At 40.2% G+C, this 19,700-nt stretch overlaps 1 protein-coding gene across 6 annotated transcripts; it reads right to left on the bottom strand.

The window, feature by feature from the left end:
* Window positions 1-1,051: 1,051 nt before the first annotated feature.
* Window positions 1,052-9,960, bottom strand: LOC120109154 (uncharacterized). Of its 6 annotated transcripts, none has more exons than XR_015975838.2 (8): window positions 9,460-9,825; window positions 8,747-8,903; window positions 8,582-8,640; window positions 6,734-8,512; window positions 3,193-3,334; window positions 2,422-2,983; window positions 1,846-1,928; window positions 1,052-1,754 (listed from the first exon to the last, which is right to left on the bottom strand). XR_015975838.2 is itself a non-coding variant. In XM_088716985.2 (7 exons), the coding sequence occupies exons 2-6, from the start codon at window positions 8,844-8,846 to the stop codon at window positions 2,445-2,447; spliced, it is 2,742 nt and encodes a 913-aa protein (XP_088573111.1). In that variant the 5' UTR covers window positions 8,847-8,903; window positions 9,460-9,783; the 3' UTR covers window positions 1,052-1,928; window positions 2,422-2,444. The 6 variants fall into 6 exon arrangements, 4 of the variants coding, with proteins under 4 accessions (XP_088573111.1, XP_038978830.2, XP_038978831.2 ...); XR_015975837.2 differs by having other exon boundaries at window positions 2,422-3,106; window positions 9,504-9,712; XM_088716985.2 differs by having other exon boundaries at window positions 1,052-1,928; window positions 2,422-3,106; window positions 9,460-9,783.
* Between the last annotated feature and the right edge of the window lie 9,740 nt (window positions 9,961-19,700).

The following is a 19,700-nucleotide window of genomic DNA, read 5'->3' as shown; positions in this document are numbered from 1 at the left end:
CATCCACTGGAAAAGACGGGCATCCCCACGCGAAGCCCGAAGAACTTTCGGCATTCCCAAAACGGGCCGGTCGGGATCGGGGGCATTTTGGGAAGAAAAAAAGGACAGAGAGAGAGAGGGAAGAACGTGGGAAGGAGTTGGGTTCCCCAGGCCGGCCCGGAGGCAGCAGCATATGATGCTGACCTTTTGTGCTCGTTTTTCCAAGCAGTGCAACCTCCCCTCCACCACCTATAGATCCTCTCACACTAATTTATTAATTATTAAGCATACACCTCAACCTTACTCAAAATAAAGAAAAAATTGTTCAGGGATTAACATAACAAATCCATAACACTATATGCTCCTTGTTTAATCTAATTTAAGTAATAGTAGGGTGCTAGGGGTTGTGGACTTGTAGATTTCAGTGCAGGATTCATGAATTACTTAGTTGAATAGGCATAGACCTAGGCAGTATAATTGACATGGGAACCATGTTGGCTTATATCTATGCATTAATAAAAATTTGTAGCAAGGTTATCCTCACTGCACTTTATTTTATTTTATGGCATATATTGTGGTCCAATAATTGATGTAAGAGAACATTAGTTTTAGACATCATATGTAGATAAGGAGGGAGAGTCATTAGCATGACACAATGTTTTGAGATAGATTTATCGAGCCTAGGTGAGGAAAATGAAGAGCTAAGTTTTAACGAACTTGGCCTCGAGCATTGTTCATATCCTTATCACAGATGTTAATACTTTGTAAGCTTCCTTGACCTACCGATGCGACGTGTTAGCACGCTGATAAGTACATACAAGATGTGGACCGCATCATCGATGAAATAAGTTAATGTTACCATGAGTAGGTGACCAACAATTATCGCATAACGAATTGTACCATATACCAATAAGGACTTTGTGATTCATTCTGAAAACAATATCGAAGGCATGCCAAGTTCCATGTTAATACAGAAATGCTTATTGGAATTATCCAAACTAGTAAACTCCTAAGTGCAATGCATTTGATGAATTGATGCGATTCCATCATATTTCTTACCATGAGACCATTGTAAATCACTTGTAAATTGATAGATTCAATCATCATTTCATTGAAATGTGCCTCTCAATGCATGGCTCACAACCATGCTGAATTGTCACCATCACGCATGGCAACATATGCCTTCTAAGCATTACAATAATTGAAGGTCTCTGAAGGTGCCAGCTAGCTTGTAGGTGAGAACTCTTGATTGTTGTACCAGAGAATTAAGATCAAGTCTCACCTCCATTAGAATCAAGGACAAGTAGGAGTAACAGGGGAGGACTCACCCTTGGTGTAGCCCAAAATGACATGTGGGACTCTACCATCCAAAGAGTGTACAAGTTTGTGGACATACCTGAAATCCTCTGCTTTTGTACCATATGATGACAGATTGAGGTCCCCACAAAATTGAAGGACAATTTGATACAAGGGATTTAGTGTCATTGAGGGTGGGGGAGCCTGATGTCCAGAGTAACACCTAAAAAAAATTTAATATAATCTAACTTCACATGTCAGGATCTATTAGTTTATTGATATCCTTGGGGAAGTCGAGGGGCAAACACAAGAACAGGGACAGAAATATAGTTTATGTAAGGTTAGAGACAAAATATTTGTTCAATGGTGAGGGAATGCTGAGTTCTAAGTCAGGACTGCCGAGTGGATTGGATCAGCAATGCCTAGAGACTCAGAATAGCCAAGTCCAATCCAATCCATTGTGACTCCTCTGTTTACTTCTGTTGAAAATTAAATTTTAGCATGAGATCAAGAGTAGAAAATATATTTCACTTATGGCAGTTTTGTTGGAGAGTAAAACACCATGCTTGCCTTCATGGACCATAAGTGGTCATAAAACTACTGGGAGACAAGAAACTTCATGAGTGGTCCACATAAACCTTCGACTGTAGACTCTGTTTAATGGAAACAACTAGAGTCACCAAAAGAAAATACCAAAGAAGTGGTTACAAAAAAAATTGAGAACCGCAAAAATATCTGTTAAGCTGAGAATTTCTTCCCTTTGAGATTCACAAATGAACAGAAAATGTGAAAGACGAAGTAACATGACATGTTTTAAACAAACTAAATCATTTTCCAAGAGAAAACAAATTTAATTATTGCCTGCACTTTGGACAAAGTTCTTTGAACTTTTAAAATAGAACTGCAACTCTCATATTTTTAAATGCAAAATCTCAATAAAATTGCAATCTCTTTTTTTCTTTTGCCTGGAAATTCTCTAGAACAGAAGTCTTTTTGTCCTATCACAATGTATAGAGCAGTTTGATGTTGACACAGGGCAAAAGAGATCGGCTAAGAACAACGTAATTAGAATAGTCAAAATATATGGGCACCATATTTTGATTGGAAGAAAGAAAGAAATATATATATCTTAAGTGGGTAACTTACAGTTGAGTGGAAACATAGGCATGCTACAATTGAACTTGTATCATAAAATCAGCAACTACTTCATCAACCAAGGAGTTTAATATCCCCATCCCCATCTCTACTCCAGCTTCAAATGTTTCAATTTCAAAGTCAACCCACCTTCCCAAGTGATTACTCATGTCTCTCTCAACAAGCTCATCCACCATCCACTCTCCCATGCTCCTCCACCCTGATATCTCCCTGTATAGTTCTTCTGTCAAATCCTTCATGACAACTGCCATTCCTTTAGCCCACATCCGATATCCAGCATGGAAGTAGCGACTACATTTCAAATCCAAGCACTCATTCACACAATCAAATAACATTTTCCTTCTCATCCTGAAGTCCCTTTCCTCTCCTTCCTGTGCAGTCAGGCTTCCACCGGTTTCCAACTTGTCGAAAAGAAGCGGATCAAGGATCCCACTGTCATGGTCCATTTGACACAAATCTAAGTTCTTAAACAGAGATTTCGTGTTGCTTAATATCTCTCTCACATATTCCTGTTCCTGATTGCATGCATTTGTATGGGCCGTCCTGCTGATTTCTGTGGACGATGAGGAGATTGAGTCAGATAATTCCATTTCAGCTTCCACTGAAGGAGTTTTGTTGAAGCAATTCAAATCAACAATATGTTGAGCCTGAATTGATGAATCATGCATCTTGCTTCCTGGAAAAAGAAGCATCATTTCATAATATGCCAAACATCAAACTAAAGGATCAAGTAACATTCTAAATTGTCTGCTTAATTTTTACCATTTGAACTTTCCCAGCTCTCTGATGAGCTGCAACTTTCATTTGAAAAAGGAGCTTCGAAAATGGAAATAGGACTCTGATGTTGATGCTCCGGCACCTTTCGGTCCTCACTGCTGCTGCTACATTCCATCCTTTCTGCCTCCTGATAACAGAAATGGTGCCATCAGAAGTTGTCAGTCAGCCAAGCCATTCATCAACCCAGTAAAAGTAACAAGAAATAATCTTTACTCTAAAAATCGTCCTAAACAAGTGATGGAGTAAAAATATTTGATAGACATGACATGCTAGAGGAGACAATGGTTAAATCCAACAGATCTATGGCTTGAGAATCAAACAAAGAAATATATGACTAATAGATGCAGTATTGCATCTTCAAAAATTATCATTAGCAACGTTGCGGGCATCCAGAACTTTCAAGTTGTAAAAAACCACTAGCATAAGTTTGAAACATGGTGAAAAAAAGGACAGCTAAGGCAGATAAAGTAAAAAATTCTGAATATAAACAAATCAATTGTGCCAAGAGAAAATGTTTGGCTGAACAGGAAGTATTTTTAATAGGTCTATAGATATACAGAACTATATGCTAGCTAGCATGAATGAACTATGCACGAGGGAAGCAGACAGTCAAACTACACCAGATTCAGTTTAGTAATCGAACAGATTGGCATGAACAAACATGGTGTATGTTCCTGCTGAAAGACTAAAGTAACTAGAACTGTTCTAAGCTCTTTGGTTCAATATAGTCTTAAAGTCTCAAAACATATGACATGAAAAGTTAAATGTGCACCCACTAATTAGTATCTATAGTCAGCAGACCTAAGATTTATTATGCTAGAGAACAAGCTGTCATTTTGCAGTTCAATGAAATGATTTTTCATTCTCAAATCTTATGCCTCACATTTGATACTAATTGTCTTGCAACAACAACAACAATATAAATGGGAGTCCTTCAACATTTCATTCTTTTTCATCCTTTGTTTTAGCCACTCTAATCGAAGGTTTGGTGTTCCAATTTTGATTTTGGAACATGAAAGGTAAAGAAATTTGGTTCTACTTGACTGTGGAACAAATCCTTGATAACATTTCATCTGCACACGCAATGTCTGCTTCACATTCTTTTAAGATATCTTCTTCATCTTCTCAGATAAGCTTGCCTACTGCATGCATATGCAGAAGAGCCACCTACATTGATAGATTTGTTGTCATGAAATTTAAGGTGCAGCGAATGGACTGTTGTTCGGCCATCTTGGACTTACTATCCATCTAAGACCTCTATGATCATACTGCCTAGAAAAAACTGCCCTCTTCCAAGTAATCAAAATCACCATCAGCTTGGCTACCTACTTTATGGAATCTGTAATAGACGTTAGAAGCAAAGATATTTAATTACGCTGTTGACCATTCCCACTGCTTTCCTAGTTATGCTCCTCATGCCATTATGAGCAAAATAAAATTTATTGTTCCTTTTGTCATATGCTATTCAACTTGCATGCTCCCTGTGGTTAAGATATTTGGTATTGAAAGTGTTACTTCAGCTTGAGGACAAACCAAGCCATCACTCGTCTCTGTATTTCAAGCAACTTGCTTACAGAAGGAATAAATAGGATTCATCTGCATAATTTTCAATGGTACACAATCCTTAGTTCGAGGTTAATGTTGATAGAGGACAATATAATAATCACGACAATCTTCCTTTTAAGTTTTTCGGACATCTAAGTAATGAGTGATTAAACTTGAACTTTTCATTACGATGCACATGCATAGCCTTTTTGTTTTATGTTAACATTAATTTGATCTCGTCTCCTGGGACGATCATGTAATCTAGGAAACTCCTTACAGTAGTGCAAATCAATAAACTTGATTTGAAGTCGTTTCCTGAGTTTCAGTATTAATCTCAATTTGTAATCTGACTATCAAAATCTTACTCCCTAAAAACACATCAAGAAGGTTTTCTCATATTTCCTCATTTTTGGATCACATGTAGGCATACCAGAATACAAAACAAGGCTTGATTACCTTAGCCACATCAACCCCATAAACATCCCAAATTCCTATAACAGTTCTAGGATGATAGCAACAGGTGAAAACTATGCACTTTGTATGTTTTTATACGTGCTATGTTTCTATTTCCCTTTCCTACGTAATTACCTATATACATTATGATAGTAGTATGATATGTTTTGAGTATGCCGAAGTTACTTTGATCAAATATGCAAGTGCAGTGGAATCATCTATCATAGTTCTTGTTCCACAATTGATCAAATTATCCATGATAAATTGAATAAAAAGTTACTGAATCAATGTTCAAAAGTGTTGACTGTATTGATAAACTAAAAACAATAGTGCTTTACAGGATTATGCCACAATTATATTGTTATATATCCAAACATCATTAGACCCAAAATTTGTTCATTCGCTAACCATCAAACCCACAAAATCTATGCAGGTGTAAAATCCAGTGACTGGTTCTCGTGTAAGCTGCATGGTAATGGTACAAATGTGGAAAGTGACCACATAAGGGAGTCCCTTGAGATGCCAGGTGGAGTAGCTTAAATTGACTTACATATTGCATAATAACATCCAGTAAATATTATAAACAATAACCTGTAGAAAAACAAGATACAAGCTTTGACATTTTACCTGGAGCCAGCTTTTTCAATGTTATCTCAAAATTTGTTCGCTTACAACATGTACTTCTCTGAATTCAAAAGTAACTTTTCAAAAATTAATCTCACTATTTTAATGTGATTATCCTTATTAATTTCACCCTCAGTTCTTCAATCAACCGTACAGTTGGCTTTCTAATGATTTCCTACTTTCCTCATTGACACTTCAATTTATATGCTTGCTTGTTTGCCATTACCAATTTTAGCTTTCCCTTTCATTTCTTAGGTTTGGTCCAAATTTCCATTCAATTTGAAACTAATTGGTCTTTCCATCCTAAATATTCAAAGAAAAACGGTTGATTTTTCATGCTCTCCCCGGTGGTTAGCAAGATTAGAGGATGTCTGCATTAGTGGTCAAAAGAAGCTCTCACTTATATCAGATTCAAGTGCATCTGTCACACAACACATCTTATATTACAAAAATCTGAGACATGCTATCATTATTTCTTTGCGACACTAAAAGAGAAGTAATCAGTAAAAATGGCATGCATTTCTGAGTGAACATAAAAAATGAGATCCTTAGAGGGTTTGAAGGACAGATATATAATTGACCTGAGTGAGGGCATGCATCTAGACTTTGTGTTTTATTTTGTTACAAGCCTATATCAGTAACTTAAAAGGTCTTCCTAAATTAAATATATAAATTTATTTTAATCTTACAGTGATATATCAAAATAAATTTGCAGACATCCAAATGACCTACTAAGATCAAGTGCCAGCTGCATTATATATTATCTGTCTGCTTCTTGTTAGTATAGTTTTTACCTATTTGAACAATGCAATAGTAATTTTGTGCTCAAACAACTACAGGAAAGGGTTTAGGAAAAGCAAAGCATTAAAGCCATCATAAATAAGTATAAATAAGGGCAACATACCAACATATGATGGCTCATATTCAACATCTGATCAATAGGTAACGAGAAGCTAGACTCCATGACTTCACCCGGTTCATCTTTACAAGAACTGACAAAAGGATCCCTTTCACGTTCCATAGGTGCAATTTCTTGGATATCAACTGCAGATACTGAATCTTGCGAAACAGGTGCAGCAGCTGTGATATTACCTCTGACTAATCTACGGTAGGGTGAGTCAGCTCCAGATGTTAATTCTCTCAACTTCTGTTCCAAAAGAAGGCCCAAAAATTCCCCTCCTATCACATCCGATCTGAGAGATGATAGGTTTCTGTTGTCTGAATCGAAAACATTCTTTTCACAATCAGTATCAAAACAGTGCTCATTATGCTTGTCTTCTTTTTCCACCACATTAGTAGAGAACTGAGATCCAGGCAATGGTTTTATCATGGGGGAGGTAAATGTAAAGGATACAACATCTGTACCATTTCTTCTTTTATCCCCACTCCATCTTGGCTGTTCATCCATCACCACGGTATGCTGAACATGCTTTACATGCCTATCCACTAAAACACCATCAGAAGCCTCAGAAGAGGAGCCCCGCTCTATCAATCTTTTCTTGCGAGGCAAGTTCTTGCTATCTGACGACAACACTTTCTCTGTGTGGTCAGGAGTGACTAAACCTTCCTTCTTGAATCCGATTCGGGTGTTTCCTGAAAGCTTATTCACAATCTTGTTCTTTCCAGAAGAAGCATCTCTGGATAGAACTTTTCTTCCCTGCTGGTCAGAAACCGATGGTTTTGAAGATAACTTGTGTTTACTTGCCAGGCAGTTCTGCTTCTGATAATTTTGCCTGAGCACACAGGAAACATTGGTTGCTGCCCTTTTCTGCAGGTTATTCTTTGGGTTACTTGGTTGACTTTTTAATAGTTTGTTTGATTTACATTTATTATCGTCCATATGCACTGATGCACTCCTATTGCTCATGCTTAAACCGTCCCTTCTCCGGACATTCACCTTAGCCTGAACCGCAAGCGAGATAGATTTTCCCTTACTTTTTGCACCAGCTGGATTGGTTTCAGCTGTACTTGGAGAGGGCCTATAAACAATAGTTTCATCTGAACCAATGCAACTTGTGCTCACAGGTTGTCCTCTAAGAGACCTTATGACAGCTGATTCAACAGATCTTCTGGACGATTCTGCAAGCTTTGTTGTCCTCTGAGAAGCTGTCATTATCTCTTGTGAATCGCGAGCTTTTATAGGATTTGGAAGTGACACCAAAGACTGAAATCTACACTTTGTACCTGTCTGAACCTCAGGCTCAAGAATCTTTGCTGCTGCTTCCATGATACGAGCTGCATCCTTTGCTGAGATGAAACCAGGATTTTTTGTCGGCGACAGTAACTTGTGGCATGTAATTGGGACAGATTTTGCTAATCTGGGAGGCAATGCTTCTGTTTGGAACCTCTCAACTGGGCTGCTTGGCATCTTTTGGGACCTCAATCCCACAGGTTTCCTTGAATAGGCCTCAGATCTCTTAATCGCATGATTGAATTGATCATTGATGTAGAACTCGGGACCTCTTCGCTGACTATGGTTATCTTGAAGGGATCGCGAGTCATGTAAGGGGGTGGAATAGGGTACGGAAGCGCCTGATATGGGCATGGAATCCAAACCCATAAGCCTTGCTACCACTCCTGGGGCCCTAGTCGCATTTCCTTCTTCATCAGTCACTGAAGAAGTACAACTATGGTCACTGCTTCCCCTTGCACTTGATACTCCAATCATCTCATCCTCATCAATCTGGTAAATTAATCAGGTAAAATTAGCAAAGCTAGGATACAGCTGGTACAAAAGACATATAAATCTCACCAGGCGAAGCTGTGAGGTTGATGTATTATCATCAATTTTCTTCCCTTGTATCACCCCTTCTGTAGAGAAAACAAAAGGACAGAGTGAGATGTAATTTTCCCATGAGAGAAAAAAATGAACTTTCTCGCTCAGTATATCTTTCTGAACCAAAGAAAGCAGACTTACCAGACGAAGCACTTCCATTGGAGAACAATTTCTTCTTCGGCTTCCTATTCCAATCAAACAAGTTAAAGAAAGCACTCGAACCTCCCTTTTCTGCCCCCATTTTCTCACTCTAAGATCAACAACAGCCACTGCTACGTTACTAATTACAATAAACCAGCTGCACAAAAAAAAAAAAAAAATCAATTTGCCATACCATCGGCACCTCTCAAATACAGATGAATTAAACACAGCTAGCTGATCATATATGAATTATATACGAATTCAGATTCCTCAAAGCGACTAATTTCGGGGGAAAAAGTAATGGTTGTCAAAAAAAAAAAAAGTTTTTTAACGAAAAATAAAATGCTGACAAATAGATAAAATCCAGTGAGACGTATGATGGAACAGCACAAAAAAAACCCTCAAATGGAACCCAATTTAACTTCGCGTTGAAACGCCTCAATCAATACCCAGATCATTCAATACCATTATATAGAATCCTCCATAAAGGCAATAACAAAAAGCATTTTGACCAACTGAAGGAACAAAACTAGCTTAACTGCATCGAATCAACCCACATTCCACCCAGATTTCCCCAAAGCCCTAACCTCCAAGCACCCAAACTAGATAATCAGAAGCGACAAGACCAAATCGAACTGATCCCTACACACTCAGTTGCAACGAAGAAACTCAAACCCTAAAAAAGAAGAGGGGGAGAGAGAGAGAGGGCTCACGGCGTCTGAGATGATGCGAGCGCTTCCGCAATCACCGTTCTCACCTCCAATGCAGCTCCTACGAGACGATTTCGGTTCGCCTTGGTGCCAAAGCTAGGGTTAGGGTTTCAGTAGAGGAGAGCCGAGGAAGGAGCCACGAAGGCAAAAGAAAAAGAAAGAAGCGTGACGGCCGAAGCCATTAATGGCGCTCAGAGAGAGAGAGAGAGTAATAAATTTTAAAAACTCAGGATTGTATGACTCGCCGAATTACGCTGATAGTTAGAATAACGGAAGGGTGATAAGGGGGAAGAATTGAGGAAGGTGGGATTTCAAATTCCGAATAGTGACGTATTAGACGTTTGGGATGATCAAACAAAAAGGTGGTCCAACTTAAGTGTTAGGAACGACTAAGATATACCTTGGGACCCGTACATGCTATTTGTCCCATGCATCCACCATGACGGTGGGATAGGAGAAACATGATATTGCTACTGTAATTCAGAACTAGCTATCCATTGTCCCGGCGTTCACCTCCGACAAACATCCCAATAATTTAGGAGACAGGAGCAGCTGATTTTATTGACTCCAAGATCACATGTAAGCTTAAAATGGTTGGGGAGTGGAGGTTTTAAAACTTCTCACAAAAGAGTTGTTAATTTTTTACACGATTGTTGCACTTGCTGTACTTTTTATGAGTTGTACCTCAAGTTATCTTCCACCAAGCTTAGAAAAATAGTGAATGTAACTTGCATGATTTATTGGATCCATGCTACATGACGTATGTTTAGTTTTCACTTTACAACTATTTTCGCCGGGCCAAATTCATGCACAATATGCGCTTGAATTAGATGGAATGCTTGAGATCAAATACTTCCAAAATTACTTTTATAAACTAGTTGTTGTATCTATAAAAATTCGGATGGGCATAATATTTGGGTAGTTATACAGAATTCAAAATTTTAAATAATATCTTTCGACTAGTTTTTTGAATGGGCTCTTAGATTATAACAAATGGTCTTAGGGCTATTCTGATTTATGGCTTATATAGACTAAAAAATATGGCCATACAAATTTATGAAGGTTGATTTACGCCGATCGTGATACTTGTGGTTAGATTTGAATAAATTTAAATTTTTAATTAATAAAAATAAAATATATATTTAATCTCATATTGATTATTAAATCGATAAATTTTAAGTCTTCACAGGTTTTAGACTACAAGCTACCTAGAATTGTAGGTGGTTCCATTTATTTGGGTGGATGAGAGCAGAAGGCGTAAGTGTCGACAGGGGCAGAAAATCAAATCAGTGGTTAGACGGCATGAATGTGGGAATGTGGAGAAGGACGGGGAGAAGCACCAAACCGGAGAACCTTTTTGGCTTTTCTTGCTGCAAAGGCAGTCACAAAGAGGTCAAATCATAGAGCTTCACATGCCACATGTCGCAAGCTGCAGCGGACTGATATCTACGTCACGAAGAACTGCTAATTGTTTTAAGCAAAAAAAAAAGAACTGCTAATTGTTTCACTGCATCAGCTTGGTGGTTGCCAGATGGAAATCTCTTAAATTATTCTCCTGCTCACTTGCTTGGCACATGATACTTGCTTATTCTTTAAACCCTAATGGATGTGTGAGATCTCTGACTGTGGCTTAAAATATGTAATGTTTATGGCCCAGCTGTTATTGATTGCTTAATATTATGTCTGTGTGCTCTTGGAGTCAAATGAATTAAGTGTGCTTGGGCAGGAAGCTTCTGCAGGTAAATATATTGAGTTCTTTGGGAGCACATTCTCATGTGGGCCTGTTTCTGTTCCTATGAGAAGATGATACTCTTCTGAGAAGTATTAGAATAATTTTAAAATATAAATTTTTATTGATTATTTATTTTTGTTTTATAAAATAGATTGGACGTATGGCTTATAACGGTACTATGATTAAGTCCAATATAATGTATGATCATTTTATTTTGTAGGCTTTGGTGCATCTTGGATATATAGGATTGAGTCCTATTTATTGTGAAAATTTTAGTATGTAGTCTAGAAAATCTAATTAGAGTTTGGAGCCCTTATCGACATAAGATCAAAAGTCTCAGGCTCCATGCAACTCGTAAGATCAAATGAATTATGTGTGCTTGGTTACCTCAGCAGGAAGCTTCTGCAGTTAAATATACTGAGTACTTTGGGAGCACATTCTCATGTGGGCCTGTTTCTGTTCCTATTGAACAGTGGTGGAGATGACACTCTTCTAAGAAGCCTAGCCATGTGTACAATATGATGGATTTCTACAGGTTGAGATTGGAAACTGATGAAATAAAAAAAATGTGGTGGTCTTGGACTTGTTTTGTTTTTTTTTTTTTTTATAGAAAAAAAGGTGGGGTGGGGTGCTATTTGGATCTCCAGTGACCCTATATCCATGTGAGAAGCAGGGTGGTTGTGGTAGCCAGCCAAGAATACATGCTCTTGTTGGGCCGACAAGTTTTCCAATCAGTCTGGACATGCATGATCTGTCATGCAGACAAATTTTGCTTTGATGGACACTTTATTCTTGTTGACTACTCCTGCATCAGTCTATGCTATAAGGATGGAAGTTGTTGAGGAGAGGGTGAAAGATTAAAGAAAGAGAGAAGTGTAGAATTGCCATAAGATCATTTCAACCTTAGCTTTGTTAGATAATGAACTTAATTTTAATAGGTGTTCTTTTGCACCATGAAACTCACAAAATCATTGATTTGTTCTGAGAGAAGGAAGAATCTGCTCAACCCACTCAATTCTAATCTCTCAAAAGAAATTTAGAAAAACAATAAAAAAGTTAGAGAAAGTAGAGTTTAGGTCCTCTTTCTTTCATTTATGATTCTCTGAAAACTGATGTCTATGGCCTTTATTTATAATAATGAGATTCACCATTGTATAATTCGGATCGGATTCTTCTTCTATTCCGAATAGGACCAGCTTTCCAAAAATAAATATAATTTATAGAAATAAATATGAAAAACTAAAATCATGTATGAGGTAGACCTCAACTCGTACATAAACTTTGCGTTCTATCACTCTGTCTAATTCTTCATAGATTAGAAAATACACTCGGTCAATTTTTTTTTTTAAAAAAAAATTAGTTTGGTTGGTTTATTTCGGAGCCCAAATGATAGCATTGGAGCCTGATCGCTGGCTACGCGACCACTTGAGGGTGTGCCATTCATAGATCTTGAAAAGTTATCCAATTTTTTTTTCAAAAAAAAAAATCTCAATCGGGTATCATATGATCAAGTCATTGTGTTTGAAAATTTGGCATGTAATTCAGCTTCTGGTGTGACGGATCTTGGTCCAACTCCATCCATTGCAGCTAAAGTAATCCACATCGACTCTCGTTGATGGGGACATCAGAGCCCTTCATCCAGATGATCCTGAGCCTCCGGATTGAACCAGACTCGTTTATTTGCATATTTATTTTATTTATTTTATTTCTGGGCTTGTTTGCATTTTAGGGCTTATTTGTGTTATTTGTAGGCTTATTAGGAGTTATTTTTGTGTAAGGGGGTTTTATGCAAATTGTGTATTTGGGCCCTATATATAAGGAACTATTTTCATGATTAGGGTTTAATGAAGTGATTTGGAATTTTCTTCCCCCTACGTTCTTTCTTCTTCTCTTTTTCTCCTCTCCTCCGCTATTCTTCCTGCGTCTCTACAACCTCTTCTTCCTTCTCCTTCTCTTGTTCTTCCTTCTCCTCTTTCTCCGCACTTGTGCGGCATCAATTTGGTATCAGAGCTACGGCTTTGCCCCTGCTGCCAAAGCCCCGATCCAGACCTTAGTTTTTCCGTGGGCTGTCTTCACGTGAAGACGGTGTTGGGCACGGTCTTCTCTCAGCATCTTCTTCCAAACCGAGATCCAATAGAAGAACACACACACACACAAAAAAAAGAAAGAAAATCCTTTCTTCCCTCTCTCGGTTCTCACATAAGGAACAGGCCCTAAATCCCTTCGCCAGGTCCACCCCACCCGCCGTCACACCTGCGCCCACCGCCGCCACCAGTCGCCGCCAGCAGCGCCGAGCTACCGTCGGACGTCTTCGCCGCCGCCGCTGCCGCCGTCGGAGGATCCATATCCCCACGGAAACCCGCTGCACCTGGTCCGACGGAAAGCCCTTTCGGCTGCGACCTGCCGCCACCGTCTGTGGCCGGATACGGGAGAGGAACGCCGCCAAGGGTTCCAACCACGCGGTCCACAGTCGGCCGGAGAAGACCCCTCACGCCACCGGCCGCCGCCCGCCGCCGCGGATGATAAGTGCTGATTAATCTATAATTTAATATTCTTTTTCCAGCACATGTCAACGTTCTTAAACGGATAACTACTTATTTTACTACAAAATAGAACAATCTTTGAAATAAATTTAAAATATGATAAGAAATAAATAATTCACATGTCCTCGCCTTCCGAGCATACCAGCCAGCACATTTCAGTTCAATAACACTGGGTTCGAGCCCAATGCCCAACTGACATGCATGCACCCAAGCACTGTCCACCGTCCGTGGCTCCCCAAGTGATCCAACGGTTCAGAAATTCCCGTCTCCGCATCATGTTTCCAAACTAAGCAAAATAAGGGAGACCTTTTAAATTCATATATGCCCATTTTCACGTTAAAATAGAGCAAGAAAAAGAGTTTTTTCCCAAATGCTGAAAATACTGTTCATATGAACAGTATTCCGAGATGGCACTGTTCATATGAACAGTGTTCCGTGAAAACACTGTTCATATGAACAGTGTTACAAAAAAAAATATATAAAAAAATGACTCAGCCACTGTTCATCTTCTTCCTCCCCCGATGAACATCTCACGCGCGGCGTCTTCCCGTTGATCCCGCGGCTGCCCACCGTCCGCGGCTTCCTCCCGACGATCCCGCGATCAAATCCGCCGGCGACCAGTCCTCCGTGATTCCAGTCGGCCGCAATCAGCCGCATGCTCACCGTGCCCGTGCGGTCGACTCTTCCCAGCAGCGGAGATCCAACCCCTTTGCCATCACATCCCGCGTCTTCAGCCGAGATCCAGCACCACCGCATCAGCTCCGTGCCAGCCGCATCAACCGCGTGCCATCTGCCGCCCGTTCCACCTCCCAGCAGCCGGAAATCAGCCATTTCCTCCAAGCATTCCAGCCATTCTCCCAGCATCACGCCCTCCTCCCCTCTCGGGATCCATCGCTGGTCTTCGGCGATCTATAAAAGGAAGACGAAGAAGAGGGGAGGGGGGAGCTCGGTTGAGAAGAAAAAAAACAGGGGAGACCCCTGTTTCGGTGAAGAAAAGAAGCCACCAGCCGAGAGAAAAGAGAGAAAAAGAAATAAAAAAAGAGAGAAAAAGGGGAGGAAAGGGAATGTTTTGTGATATTTTGGGAATGATGGATGGTGAAGGCTTTCATTTGAAGATGGGAGGTCGTCCGGAGGCCATGCTTGGCTAAACATCCAATCTAGGGCTGGATGAAGCCCTAGCAATATATCAGGGCATTGTGGTTCTTATTTTTTTTATTATTTTGGAGCTTGTTTAAATTCTTATCTTCAATGAAATATTTCTTTTATGATGTTTAAACCTTGAGCATGCCATTTACTATTCGTGTTTGCTAAAGTAGTTTAAGATAATCCATGCCTAGGAAGATGAGGTGTGCTGCACCCTAGATTAGCATACTTAGGTAGACACTTCATGCTATACCGAAGATGGATTTTCTTAAAACTCTTTATGTTTTTATTTTAAAAGGCTTGTAGCCAATTTGCATGCCTCTCGAAAAGATAAAAATTAAGAACACAATCCCTAATGCCATGCTACGCGGTGGATTCCAAACCCTAGATCCATCTACTTTGATAAATTTCAATTCGTACTCATAGATTAATTTAGTTAAATCAAGTTAGCAAATTCTTCTTCGTGATTTATTTTTAAAAAAGAAAAATAACTTGTTTCCAATCCCTGTGGACCGACATCCGTAATCACTATCCTACAGGATACGTGCTATTGCGTGGTTTATTTTTAAAATTGAAAGAACCGATCAGCGGACCACGGAGCCGCAGCCGAGATCACCGCTCTCCGCCATGGCCATCGGAGCCCACCCCGCCGCCGCCACCGCGAAGTACGGGACGCCCTCCCGAATCCGTCGGGAGGTTGAAGAAGGTTGGGGCAACAGGTAAGTCTCAGACCCGTTAGCCTGCCCCCACTAGCCCGGATCCGTTCCGGAGAAAAAAAAAACACGTGCCTTGCACGTGAGGAACTAACGGGTTATCGGAGCGGTTCACGCCCGATAACCCGAATCCGACCGGATCGAAGGTTTTAAAAAACACACGTGATCTCACGTGTCTAAAAAAAAGAAAAAAAAAGAAAAAAAAAAGAAGGAAAAAAAAAACCTTACCTCTGTAACTGTTCATCTTCAACCTCCGCCCACGCCGTGAACCGCACCGCCGTCGTTGCCGAGTCGCGTCATCACCGAGCTGCAGCTGCCCAATCGCCGCCCACCCGACGAGCAGCGCCGCCGCACCGCCCAGTCGTCCCCGCTGCCCCTCCGTCGCCACAGCGCCGCCAAGCCATGCGCCTCCTTCGCCGTGGCCGACCGCAGTGCCGCTCCACCGCTTTAGCGCCGCCTCCGCTGGGCCCTCCGCCGAGCTTTCCCTCTGAACGCCGCCTTCCCCAAGCAGACCGCCTGCAGCGCTTCTTCGTGTCCTCCGAGCACGCCGCCACCGAGCCGCCCCACCTCTGTGCTTCTTTCTCGGCGCCGAGATCCATCCCCCTGCCTCTGCTCCGCCGCCGGCCATCCCCATCCCGAACCCCATCATCTTCCACCTCCCCTCTTTCCCCTCATCCTTTTTTTTCTTCCTTCGGCCACTGCAACTCCCCCGACCCAACATCCCACCAAAAAAAAAAAAAAAAAAAACTCACCCGAGTCCCATCAGCCCCCATCTCAGCCGCAGTCCACCAAGGCCTTCGGGTCCAATTCCCCCAAGCCTTCTCTCAAGGTCCATCAGCCCACTGTTTTACAGGACCATAGCTGCAGGCCCACCGGTCAGTCAGGTCTTGTGCCACTGATTGTCTCCCCGCCAAGTTGCTGTAATCAGGTCCGGTTGAAATCATTTGCCGAGCCTACTTGCTGTGTCGTACTCTGGTCGTCTGCTTCACGACAGGTGATAGGTTTCTACTTTCTTAGGCTTGTTCATTTAATTATGTTCTAGTTCTCTTGCATGATAGCCACATTTTGAAAACTTACTTTTGCTGTCAAAATTCAGAACATAGAACCCCTACTTTCAAACCCATCCTATTTGCCCTTTTAAAATCTAAATATTAAATTAGCACACCCTAACAACTGGATGCTTTTCAACATTCTTCGATCAGATTGATTTAGGATCAGAACAACTGTACTACTTGATTGCAATCTAACTTCTTAAATTGAATAATCTTAATCCTTAATTCTGAATAACCGAAGTAAAAATCAGCAACATTTAAATTTTAAGTTATTATTGTGAAGACTTGCTGATCTCTGAAATCATAATAGATTGCATTAGTAGGTTGTCCTGCATCAAATTTGGTCCTACATCATAGTTATTAGGGTTTCATTAGTGACACTGCATTTCACATCATCACCCAGTGTCATCATTGCATGCCAACCTGTAGTGATATGGAGTACTATCTCAGTCAACCTAAAACCTCTGTAGCTATCATGAATTCCGACATTTTGAGGTCTATCAAGGAACAGATCGTTGCCATGCGGGCTGGATACAAGGAATTCACACAAGAGATCCGTGAGCTCATGCAAAATTCTAGGACCCCTACACCGCCAACCCCTGTTGCAACCCAACCTAAAATCGGTTTGGTTGCGCCACCTGTAATCATTCCCCATTTTCTTGGGCACCAAACCCAATGCTCAAGATGTCAACAATTCGACCACATAGCATCCCAATGTTCCATTAGGACCTACCGAGTACTGAACCAGAAGCTAGGAGCCAAGAGGTCGAATATGTCGAAGAAATCTATGAACCAAATATAGAAGGCTATGAAGAAGACTTTGAAGACGAACCTATAGCATTAGATTTTGTTCAAAATGATTCCCAAAGAGAGACTATTGATCTAAGTACAACCAAGCCACTTCACATCACTACTGTGGAAGAGGTAGTGACAGATATTGAGAGCCAGTCACCTGAATTGGCACTTGTAGCTAAAGATACCCATTTGGAGTCCAATCTTGAACATTCCCCTATAGTAGTTTCCCTTCTAGAGAAGTTTAATGATGTAGTCCCTGATGATCTTCCGGATGCACTTTCTCCGATGCGTGATATCCAACACGCAATTGATCTAGTTTTCGGAGTATTTCTGCCCAACCTTCCACATCATAGGCTCAACCCAAATGCATATGCTAGGACCTGGGATTTAATATTATCGACAGTTGAGTTTGCATATCATAGTTCGGTTAACAAGTCCATATGTATCAGTCCATTCGAACTGGTGCATGATTACAAACCTAGGCAACCCATAGACTTATTTTTCATCTCTCATCAGTATAGAGTCGTTGAGTCTGCACAATCAATTGCATCACATCCATATTCATTGCATCAAGAAATCAGCAATTGTAGTCACTTAGATAACTTAAAATATAAATTCCTTGCTGATTTACACATACGTTATAAAGAGTTAAGTGAAAAAGATTACGTCATGATAAGAATTAGGCTTGAACGATTTTCTTCCGATACGTTTAAGAAATTGCAAACTTGTAGTGCAGAACCGTTCAAAATCTTAAAGAAAATTAGCTCAAATGCATATGTTGTGGATCTTCCTGATGACTATGGGATTAGTGCGACATTTAATATTGAAGATTTAGTCCCATACAAAAAAGATAATATTAATGCTTTCTAACCCCTTTATTGATATACATGCCCATGTTGGACATCCTGATCTATTACCTGCTGTTGAGCCACCACCTCCCAAATTTCATGCACGCAGAGAACAAATAGAACATATATTAGATGAGCAGGTTATTTCAACCAGGAACGGTGGTTACCAACATTACCTTGTTCGGTGGAAAGGTCGACTAAAGTCTGATGTGACGTAGATTTCCAGAGCACAGTTGTAGCGCCTTGATCCCGATCTTCTGGAGCAGTACGACAGCCGGCCAGACTTGTACTCGACGGGGTCGAGTTTTTCTCATCCGGGAGGAGTTGATGGGGACATCAGAGCCCTTCATCCAGATGATCCTGAGCCCCCGGATTGAACCAGACTCGTTTATTTGCATATTTATTTTATTTATTTTATTTCTGGGCTTGTTTGCATTTTAGGGCTTATTTGTGTTATTTGTGGGCTTATTAGGAGTTATTTTTGTGTAAGGGGGTTTTATGCAAATTGTGTATTTGGGCCCTATATATAGGGAACTATTTTCATGATTAGGGTTTAATGAAGTGATTTGGAATTTTCTTCCCCCTACTTTCTTTCTTCTTCTCTTTTTCTCCTCTCCTCCGCTATTCTTCCTACGTCTCTACAACCTCTTCTTCCTTCTCCTTCCCTTGTTCTTCCTTCTTCTCCTCTTTCTCCGCACTTGTGCGGCATCACTCGTGATTCTCCTGAATCAGTCGCCACTGCTACCACCAAATTCATCTTCATGTTGTTGTGGGAGATATCACTAGGATAAGTAGGCTGCCATCGCTATATGCCCAAAATATATCTTTCATTTTTTTTTTTTCATTTTAAAGCTCGCAAGAAGAGAGTAGAATTGATTCTTTGAAAAACAATCATTCTAGTAAGAATGCTAATCGTTTGTAGATAAGAGCTAGATATATATTGGTAGTACAGGTTAGCTGGTTGACAGAACATTCCTAATTGGTGCCTATAGCTTGTTTTGGGTGGTAAGAGTTAAATTTGTTGGGTATTAGCAATATTGTACAAGCATTTACAATTAGTTCAATGCAAGCATTTTAACAAAGTATTCTAATGAAACGAGTTACTTGAGTTGAGGTATTCAAATGCAAAATTCATCGACATAAAGCATCAAAAACAACCATAAAAAGAAATGCATATGCATGTGTATGCAAAAGCATGCTAGAAGAATGTTCGCCCGAAATTAGTGTGCTTATTCTATAAAAAGATATGTTGCAAGTTTAGTTTGTATTGTTGAACAAATTGATGAGATAAATCTAGCTTGAAAGAGAGATTTTCTTTTTTTTCCTTTCGATAGAAGAGAAAATATGAGAAAACAAAAGCCAGTATAGGAATAACAACGGACAAATGTTGTTACGGGACATATACAGGTTGTTGAAAA

The sequence above is a fragment of the Phoenix dactylifera genome, chromosome 2, assembly GCF_051530095.1.
Source record: "Phoenix dactylifera cultivar Ajwa chromosome 2, Ajwa_hap1_PhDact_Kaust_v1.1, whole genome shotgun sequence".
Classification (NCBI taxonomy): domain Eukaryota; kingdom Viridiplantae; phylum Streptophyta; class Magnoliopsida; order Arecales; family Arecaceae; genus Phoenix; species Phoenix dactylifera.
This window is presented reverse-complemented; position numbering and strand designations above follow the sequence as displayed.

Excerpts from the sequence above, each read along its gene's own strand:
- LOC120109154 (XM_039122902.3), bottom strand. The coding sequence starts at position 8,846 with ATGGGGGCAGAAAAGGGAGGTTCGAGTGCTTTCTTTAACTTGTTTGAT. Across the intron at positions 8,641-8,746 it reads CAATGGAAGTGCTTCGTCTG|AAGGGGTGATACAAGGGAAG; the intron begins GTAAGTCTGCTT and ends TTTTCTCTACAG. Across the intron at positions 8,513-8,581 it reads CAACCTCACAGCTTCGCCTG|ATTGATGAGGATGAGATGAT; the intron begins GTGAGATTTATA and ends TTAATTTACCAG.